Source organism: Phasianus colchicus, chromosome Z (assembly GCF_987193195.1).
Source record: "Phasianus colchicus chromosome Z, bPhaCol1.hap1.1, whole genome shotgun sequence".
Classification (NCBI taxonomy): Eukaryota; Metazoa; Chordata; class Aves; order Galliformes; family Phasianidae; genus Phasianus; species Phasianus colchicus.
This window is the reverse complement of record NC_143476.1, coordinates 90606883-90621558: the sequence shown is the minus strand read 5'-3', so window position 1 is coordinate 90621558 and position 14676 is coordinate 90606883. Positions and strand designations below refer to the sequence as shown.

Sequence of the window (14676 nt, the reverse complement as noted above, 5' to 3'; positions counted from 1 at the left end):
AAGTGCATACACAAATCCTTGCTGGACTGAGGCCTGCCATTAATTCAGAAACAAAGCCATTGTCCCCCAGGCCTCCTCTCAATTACTCTTGTTTATTTAAGTCAATAAAGATAAACGGGTGTAAATCTCTCTGTAAACAAGGCTATTTCAGTTTAACGATGGCTTACTTGGGGTTAGCATAAATGTGTTTCTAATCAACTTCAGTCCAAACTGAAGGACATAGGCAGAGGAATGGTGTTGTATTTGGGATAATAGGAAATGATGGACGAACAACCTGAGAAAAAAAAAACAGAAATGTTGAGGACACAAAGCATGTCAGATCTATACAGATCAGGGAGGCAAAGGAAAGAAATGCTATTTGCAATGGCTGTGGGCAGCTGAGAGCAGCCAGGCCCTTGCTAGCAGTGTGAATTATAGAATCATGGAATCACTAAGGTTGGAAAGATCTACAAGATCCCCAAGCCCAACCCCAACCTATGCCCACTATGTCCCCAGGTGCCACATCTCCATGGTTGTGGAACACCTTCAGGGACAGTGACACCATCACTTCCCTGGGCAGCTGTGCCAGTGTCAACTGCTCTTTCAGAGAAGAAACTGTTCGCAATATCCAACATGAATCTCCCCTGGCGCAACTTAAGGCCATAATTAAAGTGTTCTGAGTTCAAGCAGTGTAAGAAGTTCCTTGGTACTGGCTGACCACACCTACAGTTAGGCATAAAGCTGGGGCTTTGAAGCCTGGAGACTGCCATGATGTTGAGATGACCAAGTTTAAGGTATGCGTAACGTCTGTGATTGCATCTGAGCTACCAAGCCTTTGTAATTTTCCTCTATCACGATTTACTGCCTTGACTGCATGGAATTCCTGACCCATTTCAGGGCAGAGTAAAACAACTAGGCACTGGCTGTTAGGATACATGGAGATGTTAAGCTAGTTTCATCATTTACTCACGAGAATTATACCATGCAAATCAAAATAGCGGCCTTCCAGTACCTGAAGGGGACCTACAGGAAAGCTGGACAGGCACCTTTTATAAGGGCAGGTAGCGACAGGACAGGGGGAAATGGCTTTAAACTGGAAGAGGTTAGATTTAGATTAGATATTCTTTACTGTGAGGCTGGTGAGACACTGGAAGAGGCTGACCAGAGGGGTTGTGGATGTCCACTCCCAGGAATCACTCAAGGCCAGGCTGGATGTGAGTTACCTGGCTGTGACCAGGCTGTGAGCAATGTGGTCTAGAGGAAGGTGAGCTTGCCTATAGCAGTGGTTTGGAACTACATGATCTTAGAGGTCTCTTTAACCCAAACCATTCTATGATTCTATGATAAATACATCAATCTCCTGATTATGTCATGAATTTATTTCAGGAGATGTCAGTTCTGAAAATCATTGTCTAGCTCTATTATATATGACACATGCACTCTGTAACAGGAGTACCAACCAGTTTGTACTCTGATAGAGAAAGAAATACGTCTCTGCTTTTAGTGTGTTATTTTACAATGATTATTTCTCAAGTCCATTTTGACAAGCTTACATAAGAGGCTATCAAGTTCTTTGCACTGTGTGTTCTTTTTGTTGCTGTGCTTTTTGCTTTTTTTTTTTTTTTTTTGCTTTGCTCTGAAATCTTCTAAGAGCCTGATCTGAAACTAGAGTGATTAGTATAGGAATAGTATAGGAAACATACTTCTGCATTTTGGAAGGGGCAGTGGACAGGTTAGAGTTTCAACATTACAGACACTTTTCATTACTAAAAAGATAAAAAGAAGAGCAGGAAAATGAGAGGTCCTTTTATGTACTTTGCTATTGCTCCCAGCTTTAAGTCTTGGAGTTTTTTAAAGGAGGAACACTGCTCCTTTGCACATATTTAGTCTACAACACGCTGCTATGACTGAGAAGTTTCTGGGGAAGCAGCACCGCAGCCACTGAGTAAGAATCAAAGCTCTTACTGAAGGATATGCTAGAGCTTCAATAGAATGAGTGTAAGAAATCTGGGAGCACTTCACAGTGCTTCTCCATGGACTCACAGTCATTTTCAGCATATATTATTCCCTCTCTTGAGCATGCTGGCTGATCCTTTTGTACCCAAACTCTGTTTGGAGCTCTCCCTCTTGTTATTTTTTGTAGAACAGATCATTTTGACACACTGCTAAGAGGACAACCTCAACACGGAAACTATCTGCTCTGTCTCCAAAGCCCTGCCTTCTTGGCAATACACTTCATGCTTGTCTTCATCTTCACGATGATATCTGATAGTGTCTGGTCATTTAGAAATCCCAGGTGTCTTTGAACTTATCTGATATCGGCTTTCTCTATCTTTCAAGGGATTTGCTCACAGCCCTTGGGAAGTCAACACACAGCGCGGTGCAGCCGATCACCATTTCATCATGTTGCCTTTAGATCACAGATTACTCCCTTCATTCTTTCTCCCCGACAGGTGAAACAGTGGCTGGGAAATAACCACGAGAACGTCATTTTGAGGTTGTTGATCCCTGGTAGAACCCTTAGAACCCTTCCTAGGGATGCTTCCACCGCGGGTTCAAATCCAAGAGGGATTTGTATCCATCCACCCGCACCTCGCTGCTGATGTGCAAATCGTGCTGAGCCACACTGATTTACCAGCATCTAGCAACACCCAGCTTCAGCACGAGGGACTGGATATTGCTGTTTATTTTTAACCAAAGGAGGCACTGCTCCTGAGGGTGCAAATATGTGCCTGGGAGTGCTTTCTGGGGCTGCTGAAGCTGCAGACACACACCTTGCCTGGCTTCTCCATGGCACCCAGGCTCTTCAGGCGGCTTCTGGGCTCTGATGCTGTCTGCTTATTTTGCCTTTCCTTCCTTAAAGAAATGAGGCTCATGCAGCTCCTGTTCATTTCTGCCAGAAGTCCCCCAGCATCCACTTTTTTTTTTTTTTTTTAAACTTATTTCAATTAACCGGACAGAGATGCAGAGGCTCTGGAGAGACGGCTGTCTGTGAAGTGGCTGCAGGAGAACAACCGCGTTAGGGATCAACCATGGGGAAAGGATCAACCAGAGGAGGCTCTGAGGGGCTGAGGGGCAGTGAGGGGCTCTATGGGGGCTTCGGCTGAGGTTTAAGGGGGTTCTGGAGGGGCTCTGTGGGGGCTTCGGCTGGAGTCCAAGGGGGTTCTGGAGGGGCTCTGTGAAAGCTCTGAAGGGACAAGAACCCACTTCACCACCCCCCTCAAGGCCTCCGCAGCGGACCACCACAGCACCACAGCGCCCCTCAGCGCGCTTGCGCACTACGCGCCACACAAGCTCTGCCCCTTCGACCGCCCCCAGCGGGCGCGTCTGCCGGAGAGTGACAGCTGGAGTAGCCAATGACGAGCGCTGTTTTGCAGCGCCGCCGTCAGCCCTCCCACCCGGTTCCAGCCCTCCTCTTCTTGTTCTTTTTTTTTTTTCTCCTACCGCCACTCCCATTGGCTGCACAGTCCGCCAATCGGCTTCGTGGAAGGGTCAAACCAATCCCATCTCTTCTTTCTATCAGCCGCAGGTAGATCGGCCAATAAGCCGTCTCCCCTCCCACCTCGGTGGGCGGAGCGTAGCAGTCACTAACAGGCACGGGAAGGGCGGGCGAGCAGCACAGAGCGCTGAGGGAGGCGGCGGACGAACAGCAGCTCTGAGAGGAGAGGTCGGTGTGGGACGCTCCGGCCGAGAGGAGGACGGGACTGAGGGTCAGCGGGAGCGGCGGGGAGAGGCAGGAGAACCGCGGGGTATTCCGGGCGGTGGGGAGGACCTGGTGCTGGCTGTACGGGCCTGGGCCCGGCGGGGGCCGCGCGGCGCCTTCTCCCCCTTTGTTGTGGTGGGGATGCGGCCGCGCTCGGGGCGGCGGGTGGGGGGGAGTCGGGTCCAACGCGGGGAACAGCACGAACCCACAGCGCGTGTCTGAGAGCCGTGCCTCCTTGAGCTCGGGGCCGTGCCCCTCTGGGGAAGGACCTTTCATCACGCCCCTCTCAGCTCGTGCACGCTGCGCTGCTCCTGTAAGAGCAGCGTAGCGGTTCTGTCTGTGCTGTTTTTTTGTTTCTTTTCGGAGGGGAGGAGGAGTGCCTCGGTGCGGTCTTTCAGCCTTTGCCTTGGGGGAATAAAAGATGAGTGAAGAGCCCTTGTGGCACCCTGGAGAGCCGTTGGGTTCAACAGGCTGCAGCTCGGTTTTGTGTGTTGTTGGTTGGGTGTCGTGATCTTTGACTAAAGAAGCCGTGTGTGTTGTGCTCCCTTCAAATCCCTTTACGTTAAGTAGGTAGTTTTAAGGAAAAGTTCTGTTTTCTGGATCCGCTGCAGGAAAAATTTCTGAAAATGCTGCTCCTGGTCACAGGTGAGTAACTTCCATCTGCAGAGAGAAGTTAGTAATGACAGCTTACGAGGAGCCCACACCTAACAGCAGGTTTGCCTGTCCGTAAGTGTTCCACTCTTAGCCTGGAGAGCTGCACTTTCAGACTGATTCACAGCGTTACTTTTGTGGGGTTGGAGTGTGCAGTGAGGCTGATGAGTCTTTTCTCTGTTCTCCAGACTGGAAGAACCTCCTGTTGTTAAGTCAAAAGGCTTATCTAACGGAACGCAGTTGCTGTTTAGTCTTTAAGAAGTGTTATCACAGTGTTGGAACCGTGGTTGCATGGTACATGAGTAGCTTTATTGTTTGATGGCCTTAAAACTTCAGTGTTCACAAACTCCAGTGAATTACAGGGGAATGAGAATATAAATAAAGAAAGGTTTGAAGTTTGTAGTTGCTTTTCCCTGCCTCGCTCCATTTGCTTAGCACTATCGTGGTGAAAGATAGCATTGATTATCAGTGCCTTTAAAAGAGGAGTGGGGGAGGATTGCACTAAGAGTGGCTCAAACTTCAGTGTGTTCTTAGCATCACCTTTAACAGTAGTTTGGGATGTTTAATGACTTGTTAGAGGATTGGTCTGTAATCGTGTTGTTCAGGATTGGACTGCACTGACTGTCACCAGAATGAACAGGAGTGCAGGTTCAGTTTTCTTTATGGAGGAATCTGGCCACACATAATACAGTTTTGGAGAAAACTTGTCAATGTTCCCGAGGTTTATTTGACCATAGTAATAATAATTCCCTCTCTTCCCCCCCTTCTCCCCCCTCAAAATAAAGCACATCTGAAAAAAAGTGAATTTTAAAAAATTGGTCTCATAACTGATCTCTTTTCCCCTCCTGGAAACCAGGGGCAGGAGCAAAAGCAGGTGAATTTGGATCACAATGTATCTCTAAATGCAAAGCCCTGCTGGGTGCTCCTTCACCTTCCTGCTCCACTTGATCTTTCAGAAGTGTTGAGCACTGGTTGATGTAATTGAGTGTATTGGAGCTCAGAAATCTCTGCTGCTGAGCGCAGATTTAAAAACAAAACTTGTCTCCATCTGTCTAATCTCCTTCCCACAATCGTACTGGGAGAACAGGCTTGGTAGTATGTTCTGGCTAACAAAGAATATGAATTATGGTTGAGACTGAAGAAAACTCCCAAGTTTTCTTTCTATAAAGAGCAGCACACAGAGTTTTAATTATTATAAAAGTATTCTAGATTTTTCAAATGTACTCAACACTGCCTTAATGACTGTGCATGTAAATGCCCTGTAATTGAAAGCAGCCATTTATGGGCCTGACTTGCTAAGTGAGCTGTAAATTCTGCTTTTCAGATTGGATTTAATGACTTTTATCATAAAGCCACAAACTGGTTGTGAGCTGTGCCGAGAGGCAAACAATACCTAAGCTTACTTTGCCAAAATATTTGTAATTGTGGATTTGTTAAACTGAATTGCTGCAGGTCATGCGATGGGATTAGTTTTTTGTAATAGAATGGGGAGTGCAGGCAGTGCTGTGCTCAATACTCTCTGGGCTAGAAGAAATTGGTGACCACAGAAAATCTTGCTATATGTTGCTTTCAACTTCCTGCAGTGTTGCTGGATTACAGAAAGGAAGACTTTGTTCCAGATGACTTTTATTGTGATTAAGTGTGTTTGACAGCTGGAGTGTGAAGGGAGACCAAGAAGAGACTGTGAGAGAGCAGCTCCTGGGTCTGCTATCAGTGTAGTCAGGGGCTTGAGCTTGATTTAATTAAGCGGGAGCAAGATGAGCTTAATGGAAGACACTCTTCAAGCTCTGCTTATGGTGGAGGAAGGAGAGTTTAACGAAGTTGGGAAATTGTTAAGTTGTGCAGATAGAAGCTGAAACAGGCACCCAAGTACCTGCTGATCAGTTCTGGGACTGCTCCTTTCAGATTTACCCAGGAGCATTTCCTTTCTAACCTAATGGAACTGACTCTTGCCTGTTACACATGGAAAATTTTAATCAAAACAAATTAGGTGAGAAGAGCTTAAACTGCTGTGGTTTGGAATGCTCATTTGGTGCTTTTGTGGCTCTGTTGAGGTCTTCCAGTATTAAGGAGCAATGCTGTGAGTTCATAAATACTAAGTATGTGGGAAAAATGTGCTGCTTTGCAGACAGGTGAATTGGCTGCCTGCAGCTGTGGTACATTTTTCAGGCTTCTAAGAGAATTGCTAAGATATATTACTCTTAATTATTTCAATCAGAGGTCAGTAAAATTAATGTCTTCACTTCTTTCTCATATTTCTGGTTGCATGCAATTTAGTGTCACTGGGTGAATGTGTTGCTTCCAATCTGTTAGTTTTCTTCCAACAATAATTTTTCATTACTTTTTGAGTACTACTTAGTAACTGGAGAAAAAATTCAACTTCTGAAACTTTGCTGTTGTCATGTTGGTGCTTATTTTAGTTCTGCATGTAGAAAATGTGTGTTTTCTTGTTTGATTCGCAATCAAATTTCATGAATTGCGTGAGAGGAAATGTGTGTGTTCAATGTACATGTATAATTCTCTCCTCAATGAGCTATACAGAGGAAAAAGTTGTTACATAAAGTTTCAAGATCCCCTTGAGCATAATAAACTCCAAAATCAGTGCTCAAATTGAATCTATATAATGGCATGTTGCAAAATCCTCATTCTAAGGTTGTCCCAGAGAAGGAATTCTCTTTGCTGCTGGCCCCCTGGATCACAGACAGCCTGCCTTGAACTTCAGCAGCTCATGCAGGAGCTGAGCCTGGAGCTTGGCTTTGCCAATGAAGCTGTGGCCAGATGGAGCCCCTGGGGAGACAGTGTTTCTGAGCCTTCCCTTCTGCTGGGTAATTGGCTGCAGGGCTCAGCTGGGGGTGGAACATGGCACAGGGCTGGATTCTTCTCCCAGCTCTCTGCCACTGTTGGCCCGACAGCAACAAACTCTAGCATCCTAAGCACAGGAAAGGAAGGAAACACTTGAAGCTGTCTTATCCCAGCCTGAATGTAAGGAGGTGCATCACCTGAGTTCTACACATGGTTGTTTTTCAGAAACCTGTGTATGAACAGCAGGCTTGAGCTTCTCCAGATGATAAAAGAGGTATTTAACACACCTTTGTAGGATAAGAAGCAGCCCCCATTGGGATTCGGGGCATGTTTTGGAGGGGTGCAGGAGCAGAAGTGGAATGTCCTCTCTTGTCCACTCCTCTAAGTTCTGTAAATAGAACTTATTTCCTCTGCAAGGAGAAAGAGCTTTTAGTTACAGTATACAGAATTCAGGTTTCCTGCGAGGTGAGATAGTTAGCACTGGGGAAATTTGTTTCAGATTCAGCTGTCTTGTTATTTGAAATAGCTTAAAGATTCCAGAAGCAGGCCACAATTTTGTTATGCTTCACTTCAGTACAGGATGAAATGCTGCATCTTTTCTTAAAGTTTTGATGTCTTAATGACTTTGCATTGATATAGGTGACATGGAATATTACATATGCTATAGATCTGAAAGCTTTATCTCTCAGTGCTGCTTGGCATAGTATAAGATCTTTCTACTGCATTAAACAGATGATGCTAGAATTAATATCTTTACTATGAAGGAATTATCATAGGAAGGCATGTGGAGGAGAAAGGTGGATATTCCCTCTTCCTCTAAGATATATGAAACATTGTGCACTGGATGAAATTGGTATAGAATCTTGTCCAAATTCCAGGATTAATGAAAAAAAACCCACCTTTTATGTCCCAAAATGGGTCTGAAACTGGGAAGAAATAAAGACTCTTAAGTGCCACGAAAAGGTTTTCCTTGATTCTCTTTTAGCTTCTGTCCTCTTTATTGCAGAAGAGCACTTGAAAATGAAGCTATTCTCAACCAGGTTGCATAAAATAAAACCAGGAGAGATCAGATTTCTTGATTTCAGGTTTAAGACGAATGAACAAACTGGTATGAAATATGTTGCATAAGGCTTTACAGTAGTTATCCAGAAGTCAGTTGATATTTTTGTTTATAGTATATACCAGGCACTCAGGAAAGGAAAACTTCCCTTGAAGATTTCATTCTGCCTGCATGCTGCCCTGAAGTTTTCCTTCATATTTTACGCTTAGTTATTGCTGGGATCATAGGCTTAATATTTAATCCCCGTTCCAGAGAACCACAGCAGAATTGAATAATAGCAGACATGATTCAAACGGCAACTTTAGAAGTTGCCAGCGATCACACTGTTTGACCAACTATAGAAACGTGTGCATGAGGAAGCGGGATATACTGCGGGGGTAGAGATGAAGCATACCACCACCATTAGGCAATCTGCGAGTTTTCTAGCTATAATCTGTTGGATACAACAGACACGTGTTCCCTGTGTGCCAGCAGTCTGACACTGGTAGCTCTCTTTCAAACCCTTGAGTAGTCAGGGTTGCAGTTTTAAGGCACAATCAGGCAAATGTGGTAAGAATTGAAGTAGCGACAGCTTTCTGTTCCGTGTCACAGTTCTGCTGCCTTTCTCTGGATGCGCTCCTTGGTGCCTTTTCTTGTGATGAGAGGCTCAACATGGAACAGAGCACTGAGGTGTGGCATCACCTGTGCTGAGTACAGAGGGATGGCCACCTCCCTGCTTCTGCTGGCAATGCTATTTCTGATACAAGCCAGGATGCTATTGGTCTTCTGGGCCACCTGAGCGCACTGCTGGCTCAGTTCAGCTGAGCATCAATCAGCACCCCCAGGTCCTTCTCCTCCACACAGCCTTCCAGCTGCTCTGCCACAAGCCTGTTGTAATGCATGGGGGTTGTTGTGGCCAAAGAGCAGGACCTGGTACTTGGTCTTGGTGAAGCTCATCCTGTTGGCCACAGTCAGCTATCCAGCTTGTCCAGATCATTCTGTAGGGCCTTCCTAGCCCCAGGCAGATCAACGCTTGCTCCAACTTGGTGTAATCTGCAAGCTTCCATACGGTGCACTCAGTCCCCTCCTTTGGTTAATCAATAAAGTTCTTAAGCAGGGTTGCCCCAGTACTGACCCTTGGAGAACACCACTCATGACTAGTTGCCAGCTGGATGTATCTCCATTCACCACCATTCTCTGGATGGTAGTGAAAATAGTACGCAGGCAGGAAAAACGACTTTCTGCTGTTGGGATGGGGCACTAAGCTAGATGCACTGACTTCTGTCACATTAGGGTTTTTCTTAATTACTTTATTACTGCTTTTTCCTTGCATAATTGAGGTCTGTACTTTGCTGTGCCTCCTGTAGGCATGGAGAAGTGTGTAACTTCTGCATATGTTAAGCTGGCTGAAAGATTGTCCTGTGTGTATTCGTCACAGTTGGCTGCAGTGTTAAGGCGAACAAAATCCTGTCCTACTTGTGTCACGTTCTCTTTGCTCACCCTTTGGAAGAAGTGAGATTGCTGCTGGAATGGTTTGTTGAAATGCTTACTGATAACACTGGCAAATCCGTGACATGGCATAACCATGGCTAGAAGAGCAGTCAGAGCTTCCCAGAATCACACTTACTCTGCAGCCATGGCAAATATATTGTTTTCTTAAATCATACATCCTCCTATTTAAAAATAAATTGTTTTAATGTAAATATGATGTGAGACTAACAGAAACTGCTTTCTGAAAGCATCTGTAGAAATTAGTAAATGTGTGTAAGGAAAGTGGTAGAAATCAAGTAAAGAATCTGGAAAATTCTGATTAGTTAGGGCTGGACTGTCAGTCTTTCGGAAATGGGGAGAGGAGGATTTTTGCCTCAGACTATCTGAAAAATGTGAGAGTTCAAATGTAAAGCAAGTCTGAGATGCATGGGCTTTCTGCATGTAGCCCATTTCAAGACTTAATCAACATGCATTTGAGGCAGAAACACAAATTGTGGTCTGTATTTAAAAAAAAAAAACATCAGAGAATACAGAAATTGTGTATAGGTATCAGTGTTATCTCAAGGGAGAGAATACAGCAAGCTTGGACGCATCCTATCAAGGGGTATTGTAAAGCTGAAAATAGATAAAAGGACAGAATGTTTAGAAGGTTTGGAAGAATAGGCAATTTAACATTTTAGTAAGTGAGACTGCTGAAGTGTGTAGTTTATAATGCTGATAATCAGGGCAGTTGAAAGGTGACAGATCAGAAGCTAAAGAGTTGATAATGCGTATTACGTGTTATTGAGCTCCATAAATTTGGGAAGAAGAGGTGTGTGGATGAGCAGTGACGGAGGCATCTGGTTGGGTATGTCTGTCAATATTGGCTCCTAGGGAAAACACAGCTTGAGTGTCCTGCTTAGCATTGGATTGAAAATGTTGGCTATTGTGATTGTTTCTGTAGTTTGCTGTAGCTGGGGCTCCAGTATAACGCTTCTGCAGTCTGCAAAACTTGACCTGCAGCCTGATGTATTGGCCACAGTTCTGTAATAATTTAACACCATTGAAAGAACAGTTCTTCTCGTGCTATAGTCTTATATGAAGGTGAAACCTTTCATTTAGAATAGATGAGTTATTATTTAAAGCTGCCTGTGGAATATAACCCCGCTTTTGTTGACTTGTTGGTTCTCATTGAAATTGCGAAGGCGTGATGAAGCAGAAATCAGCCTGAAGTGTCCCAAATGAACCATTGCTGTTTTGCAGATGAGAAACCTTACAAGGTGAGGTATATTTTGGATAGAAGTGAGGAGCGTGCCTGCACAGTATGCACATAAGCTGCCTAGAAAGCTCTGATTGAGTAGCTTGAAGGTAACATTTTGTACTTGACCTCAACAGGGAACTAACTATTACAACTTAGAGTGCTGAAGTTTGACAGCACGGTAAGTTTGTGGAATTCAGATATCCTGTTACTGCCTGGAAATAAGACTAGTTCTGACTTTAATGCAGTGCTCCTGTCTGTAGATGATGCTGTCCTCAAACAAACTCCAATAGCTGTCTGCTTAAAATGATACAGCTGATTTGGGGCTTATATTTTAATATCTGAAAGTAGCCTCATACAAATTGTAATACTAGGCAGTGTGTATATATATGTATATACATAAAACTGGCTATCATTTCTTCTAATCGGTTTGAAGTACAAATAGAGATGAATGCCAGACATAGCTCAAGCTTCAGCATCCCTCCTGATGTTTTATGTAAATGTCCTGATTGGGTAGTTGATATCAAATGAAAAGGTGTTAGAATTCAAAATAAATACAACTGCGCCATTCAGGTAGCTACAAAATGAGATATTAAATATCCTTCAATGGATTTTGAAAGACTTGATGATTTAAATTAGTGACCTTTTGGAAGGTTGATTATCTGTCAGCTGTTGAGTTGTAGATTAGAGCCATGGAATAAACTCATCATCAAAATTTAAAGTGAATTTCAGATCCACCTTCTGAACTATTAAATGAATTGTTTGGAGGTGGGATGTCCTATAGCATTTGATAATGGAAGATCCTAAGCAAGGAATGATCTTAAGTAAAACCTCAGTGCTAATATGTCTGTTTCGGTTTGCATTTTTAGGGATCAGACAGAAATCTCTAACTGTGTGCTGAGTTTTCTGTCTGGTGGAAGTCATGTCATCCATACTGCCATTCACTCCACCGGTTGTGAAGAGACTTCTTGGATGGAAAAAATCCGCTGGTGGCTCCGGAGCGGCCAGTGGTGAGCAGAATGGGCAGGAGGAGAAGTGGTGTGAAAAAGCAGTGAAAAGCTTGGTCAAGAAGCTGAAGAAAACAGGACAGCTGGATGAGCTTGAGAAGGCCATTACCACTCAGAACTGCAATACGAAGTGTGTGACAATACCAAGGTAAGTTCTGTTGCGTTCGACATTCCTTACAGCCACTTAAGGAGTGACTAAATGGATGTAAATTTGTGTGAACAAATTAATAACAGAATCAGTTGCATGCCTTTGATTCTTTAAAAGTTCTTTAAAACCTGTTTTGGTTTTATGTACTGCTTGCTTCAACTCTTAGAACTGAATCACATGCTTTGTACATGCACAATTTTTTTATAAGTTTACAATTCAGTTTTTATTACTAACTGGATTCCAGTTTGTGTTTGTTCTGGTGGTCCCTAGCGCAGCTCTTAGCTCATAACACTGCCATATGCTTTTATTTTATAACTCTCTTTATTTGGAGGGGCTTACTTGAACTTGCACTTCCACATTAAAACAAACAAAAAAGACTAGTTTTTCCTTGGTCAACACTTCAGTCCTCTTAATTATTATTTTTCAGTTGTATATGGAAGTTTTGTTGAAGTTTTACAGTCTACATCCGTTTTCCCATTTGAAGGGAAACATCAGTGGAAGCAGTTTTTCTGAAGACTAATTATTATTTGTTATTGATTAATGAAAGTGCTTTTCATTTAATTAAGAGTACTTCTAGATCTTCTTTTCTGTTCCTTATATGTATGTATATTTAGATAAAACAGCTTGCATTTGACTTTCTCAATTCATTGCAATTGCTGTGCGAGAGGCAAGGGTTGTGTTTGTAAAGTGCATCTCCAGGTTCATGTTGTACAGAAATACCACTGATGGTGCATGTGTAAGCTCATCAGGGGTGCAACATGAATCTCAGATCACTCTATGGTGTGTTTCTACAAAAATGTAAGAAAGTCTGGTGACAGGAATATTTTGGGCATTTAGCCCCCTGGCACTTAGAATAGTTTCTAAGAGAGAGAAACTGCATATTTTATGACCTTAATTTCTGTATTATTAGCACACTGATCCCAGCTACTTTTAAGCTTTGTTTTAATCAGTTTCATCTACATTCAACTGATGTCAGTCGTGGTTGCCACCTATCAAATATGTTATGGTTGTTACCTGATCATGGTTTTGGCATTATCCTTTGGGTTTGACATAGCTTTTTCTGTAATCCATACACATAGCTGCTTTCTTTCTGTCCTCTATTTTCTGTTCATCTTTTGTTCCTAACGTTGCCTCCCACCTGCGTTTTCTTCCCAAATTGTCCCCTAATATTCTGGGTTTCTCATCTCCTTTGTATAGTCTCCTTGTTGTGATGGGCAGTTATTGCTGGATTCTGATGCACTGTTCTTCCCCATCCTTGTTCAGCTGAAGGAGAGCTCATGTTTTACTTTTCTTGGCTACTGTGTAAGTAAACTGGTAGCTGGAGGTCTTTGGGTAGTGTTGGCATAAGATTTAGTTTTCAACTAACAAACGGCTTTGGTGCTGACGGGCAAGATGATATCAGTACACAGACTTCATTTTCATAGCTGGCTTTTGGACTGTTGCTGTTATTTTACTTTACGGCAGTAGTTCTGGGCTCCCAGGGAAGACTAAATGTCAGCTCGGTACTGTAACGACTTCTGGAGTTTTTTGTTTTTGGATTTAGTAAGCTAATAAAACTGCTGCTTGAGACCCATTCCAATGAATTTCTTAAAGATCTGCAGATCAGCATGGGTAAACAACAAAGGGTTGACGTGGAAACATTTTGTTCCTTTGTTGTGGGCAAGAAGTTTGGGATGCTCAGTTGCTGAGGTGTGCTTCACCTGAATGAAGGTTTGTTTTTTTGTTGTTGCTGGTTTTTGAACAGTTTTAGATTCAGTTTTGATAATTGCTTAACTCAGGATATTGGGAAGTGCTGTGAGCTGCCCCTTTGTGGAGCTCTTGCTTTATACCATCACTAGAAATTTCACTTGTGGTTTCAGAAGCTGCTGGAATATTGAAAATTTTCGTAGTTTGATAAAGTGGTTAATTCTAGTATACTTTTTTCATCTCAGAACAGAGAGTGGCTTGGATGGAACTGAATAAAGCTGCCCCTTCAGAAATCTGCATACACGCAGCTTTTGATAATCCTGTTGCGTTGTACTGTTTCTGTTTGTCAAGGTGACCACACAGAAAGTGGGGCTGATGCTGTGTGAGCTACCCAAACTGCTTGTGTGAATTACCACAACTTCTTATGCAGACAAATCGAGGTTCTGAGAAAGCAGAAGCAAACAGATGGAGTGGGTGTTGGCATCACACAGCAGGGATGCTGAGCTCCTCAGAAGTGGGTCAGTAATCTAGAGCAGAGGCTAAATAAGTACAGAGGTCCATTTCACACCAGCCCTTGAAGTAATTTGGAGTTATCTTGCTGAATCCTCCCGGAAAGCCAGTGGGATTCTAATCTCATAATCCTTAGGTATCCTTAAACTAAATGTGGATACTTGAGTTCACTTTTCTAGAATATGTAATGAATTCAGGTACATTTAAGATCATGTCTTTATGCTCTCCCCTGCAGTTCTGATATAAATAGAGCACAAGAAACAAGTCAGCGGAGAAACATTTTATGTAAGACTTCTATTGGAGTAGCTACTTCCTCACTAGCATGTATTGAAATGAGTAGCTTGTAAATAACAGTAATTAAAATCTGCATCCTTAACAAACCAAACCACACCATGCAGTGCAGAGCTAGCTAGCATGTTCATA

The 14676-nt window shown here is 43.3% G+C and overlaps 1 protein-coding gene across 5 annotated transcripts in view; it reads left to right on the top strand.

Moving 5' to 3' along the window:
• Positions 1-3561: 3561 nt before the first annotated feature.
• Positions 3562-14676, top strand: part of SMAD2 (SMAD family member 2) — a 39377-nt gene continuing 28262 nt past the window's right edge. The window contains exons 1-3 of one of the 5 annotated variants that reach the window (XM_031597091.2): positions 3596-3646; positions 11040-11083; positions 11772-12057. In XM_031597091.2, the coding sequence (XP_031452951.1) occupies positions 11825-12057 (233 nt within the window). In that variant the 5' untranslated portion in view covers positions 3596-3646; positions 11040-11083; positions 11772-11824. Of the gene's footprint in view, positions 12058-14676 lie in introns of all 5 variants that reach the window. The other 4 variants (XM_031597090.2, XM_031597089.2, XM_090130635.1 and 1 more) reach the window with 4 other exon arrangements.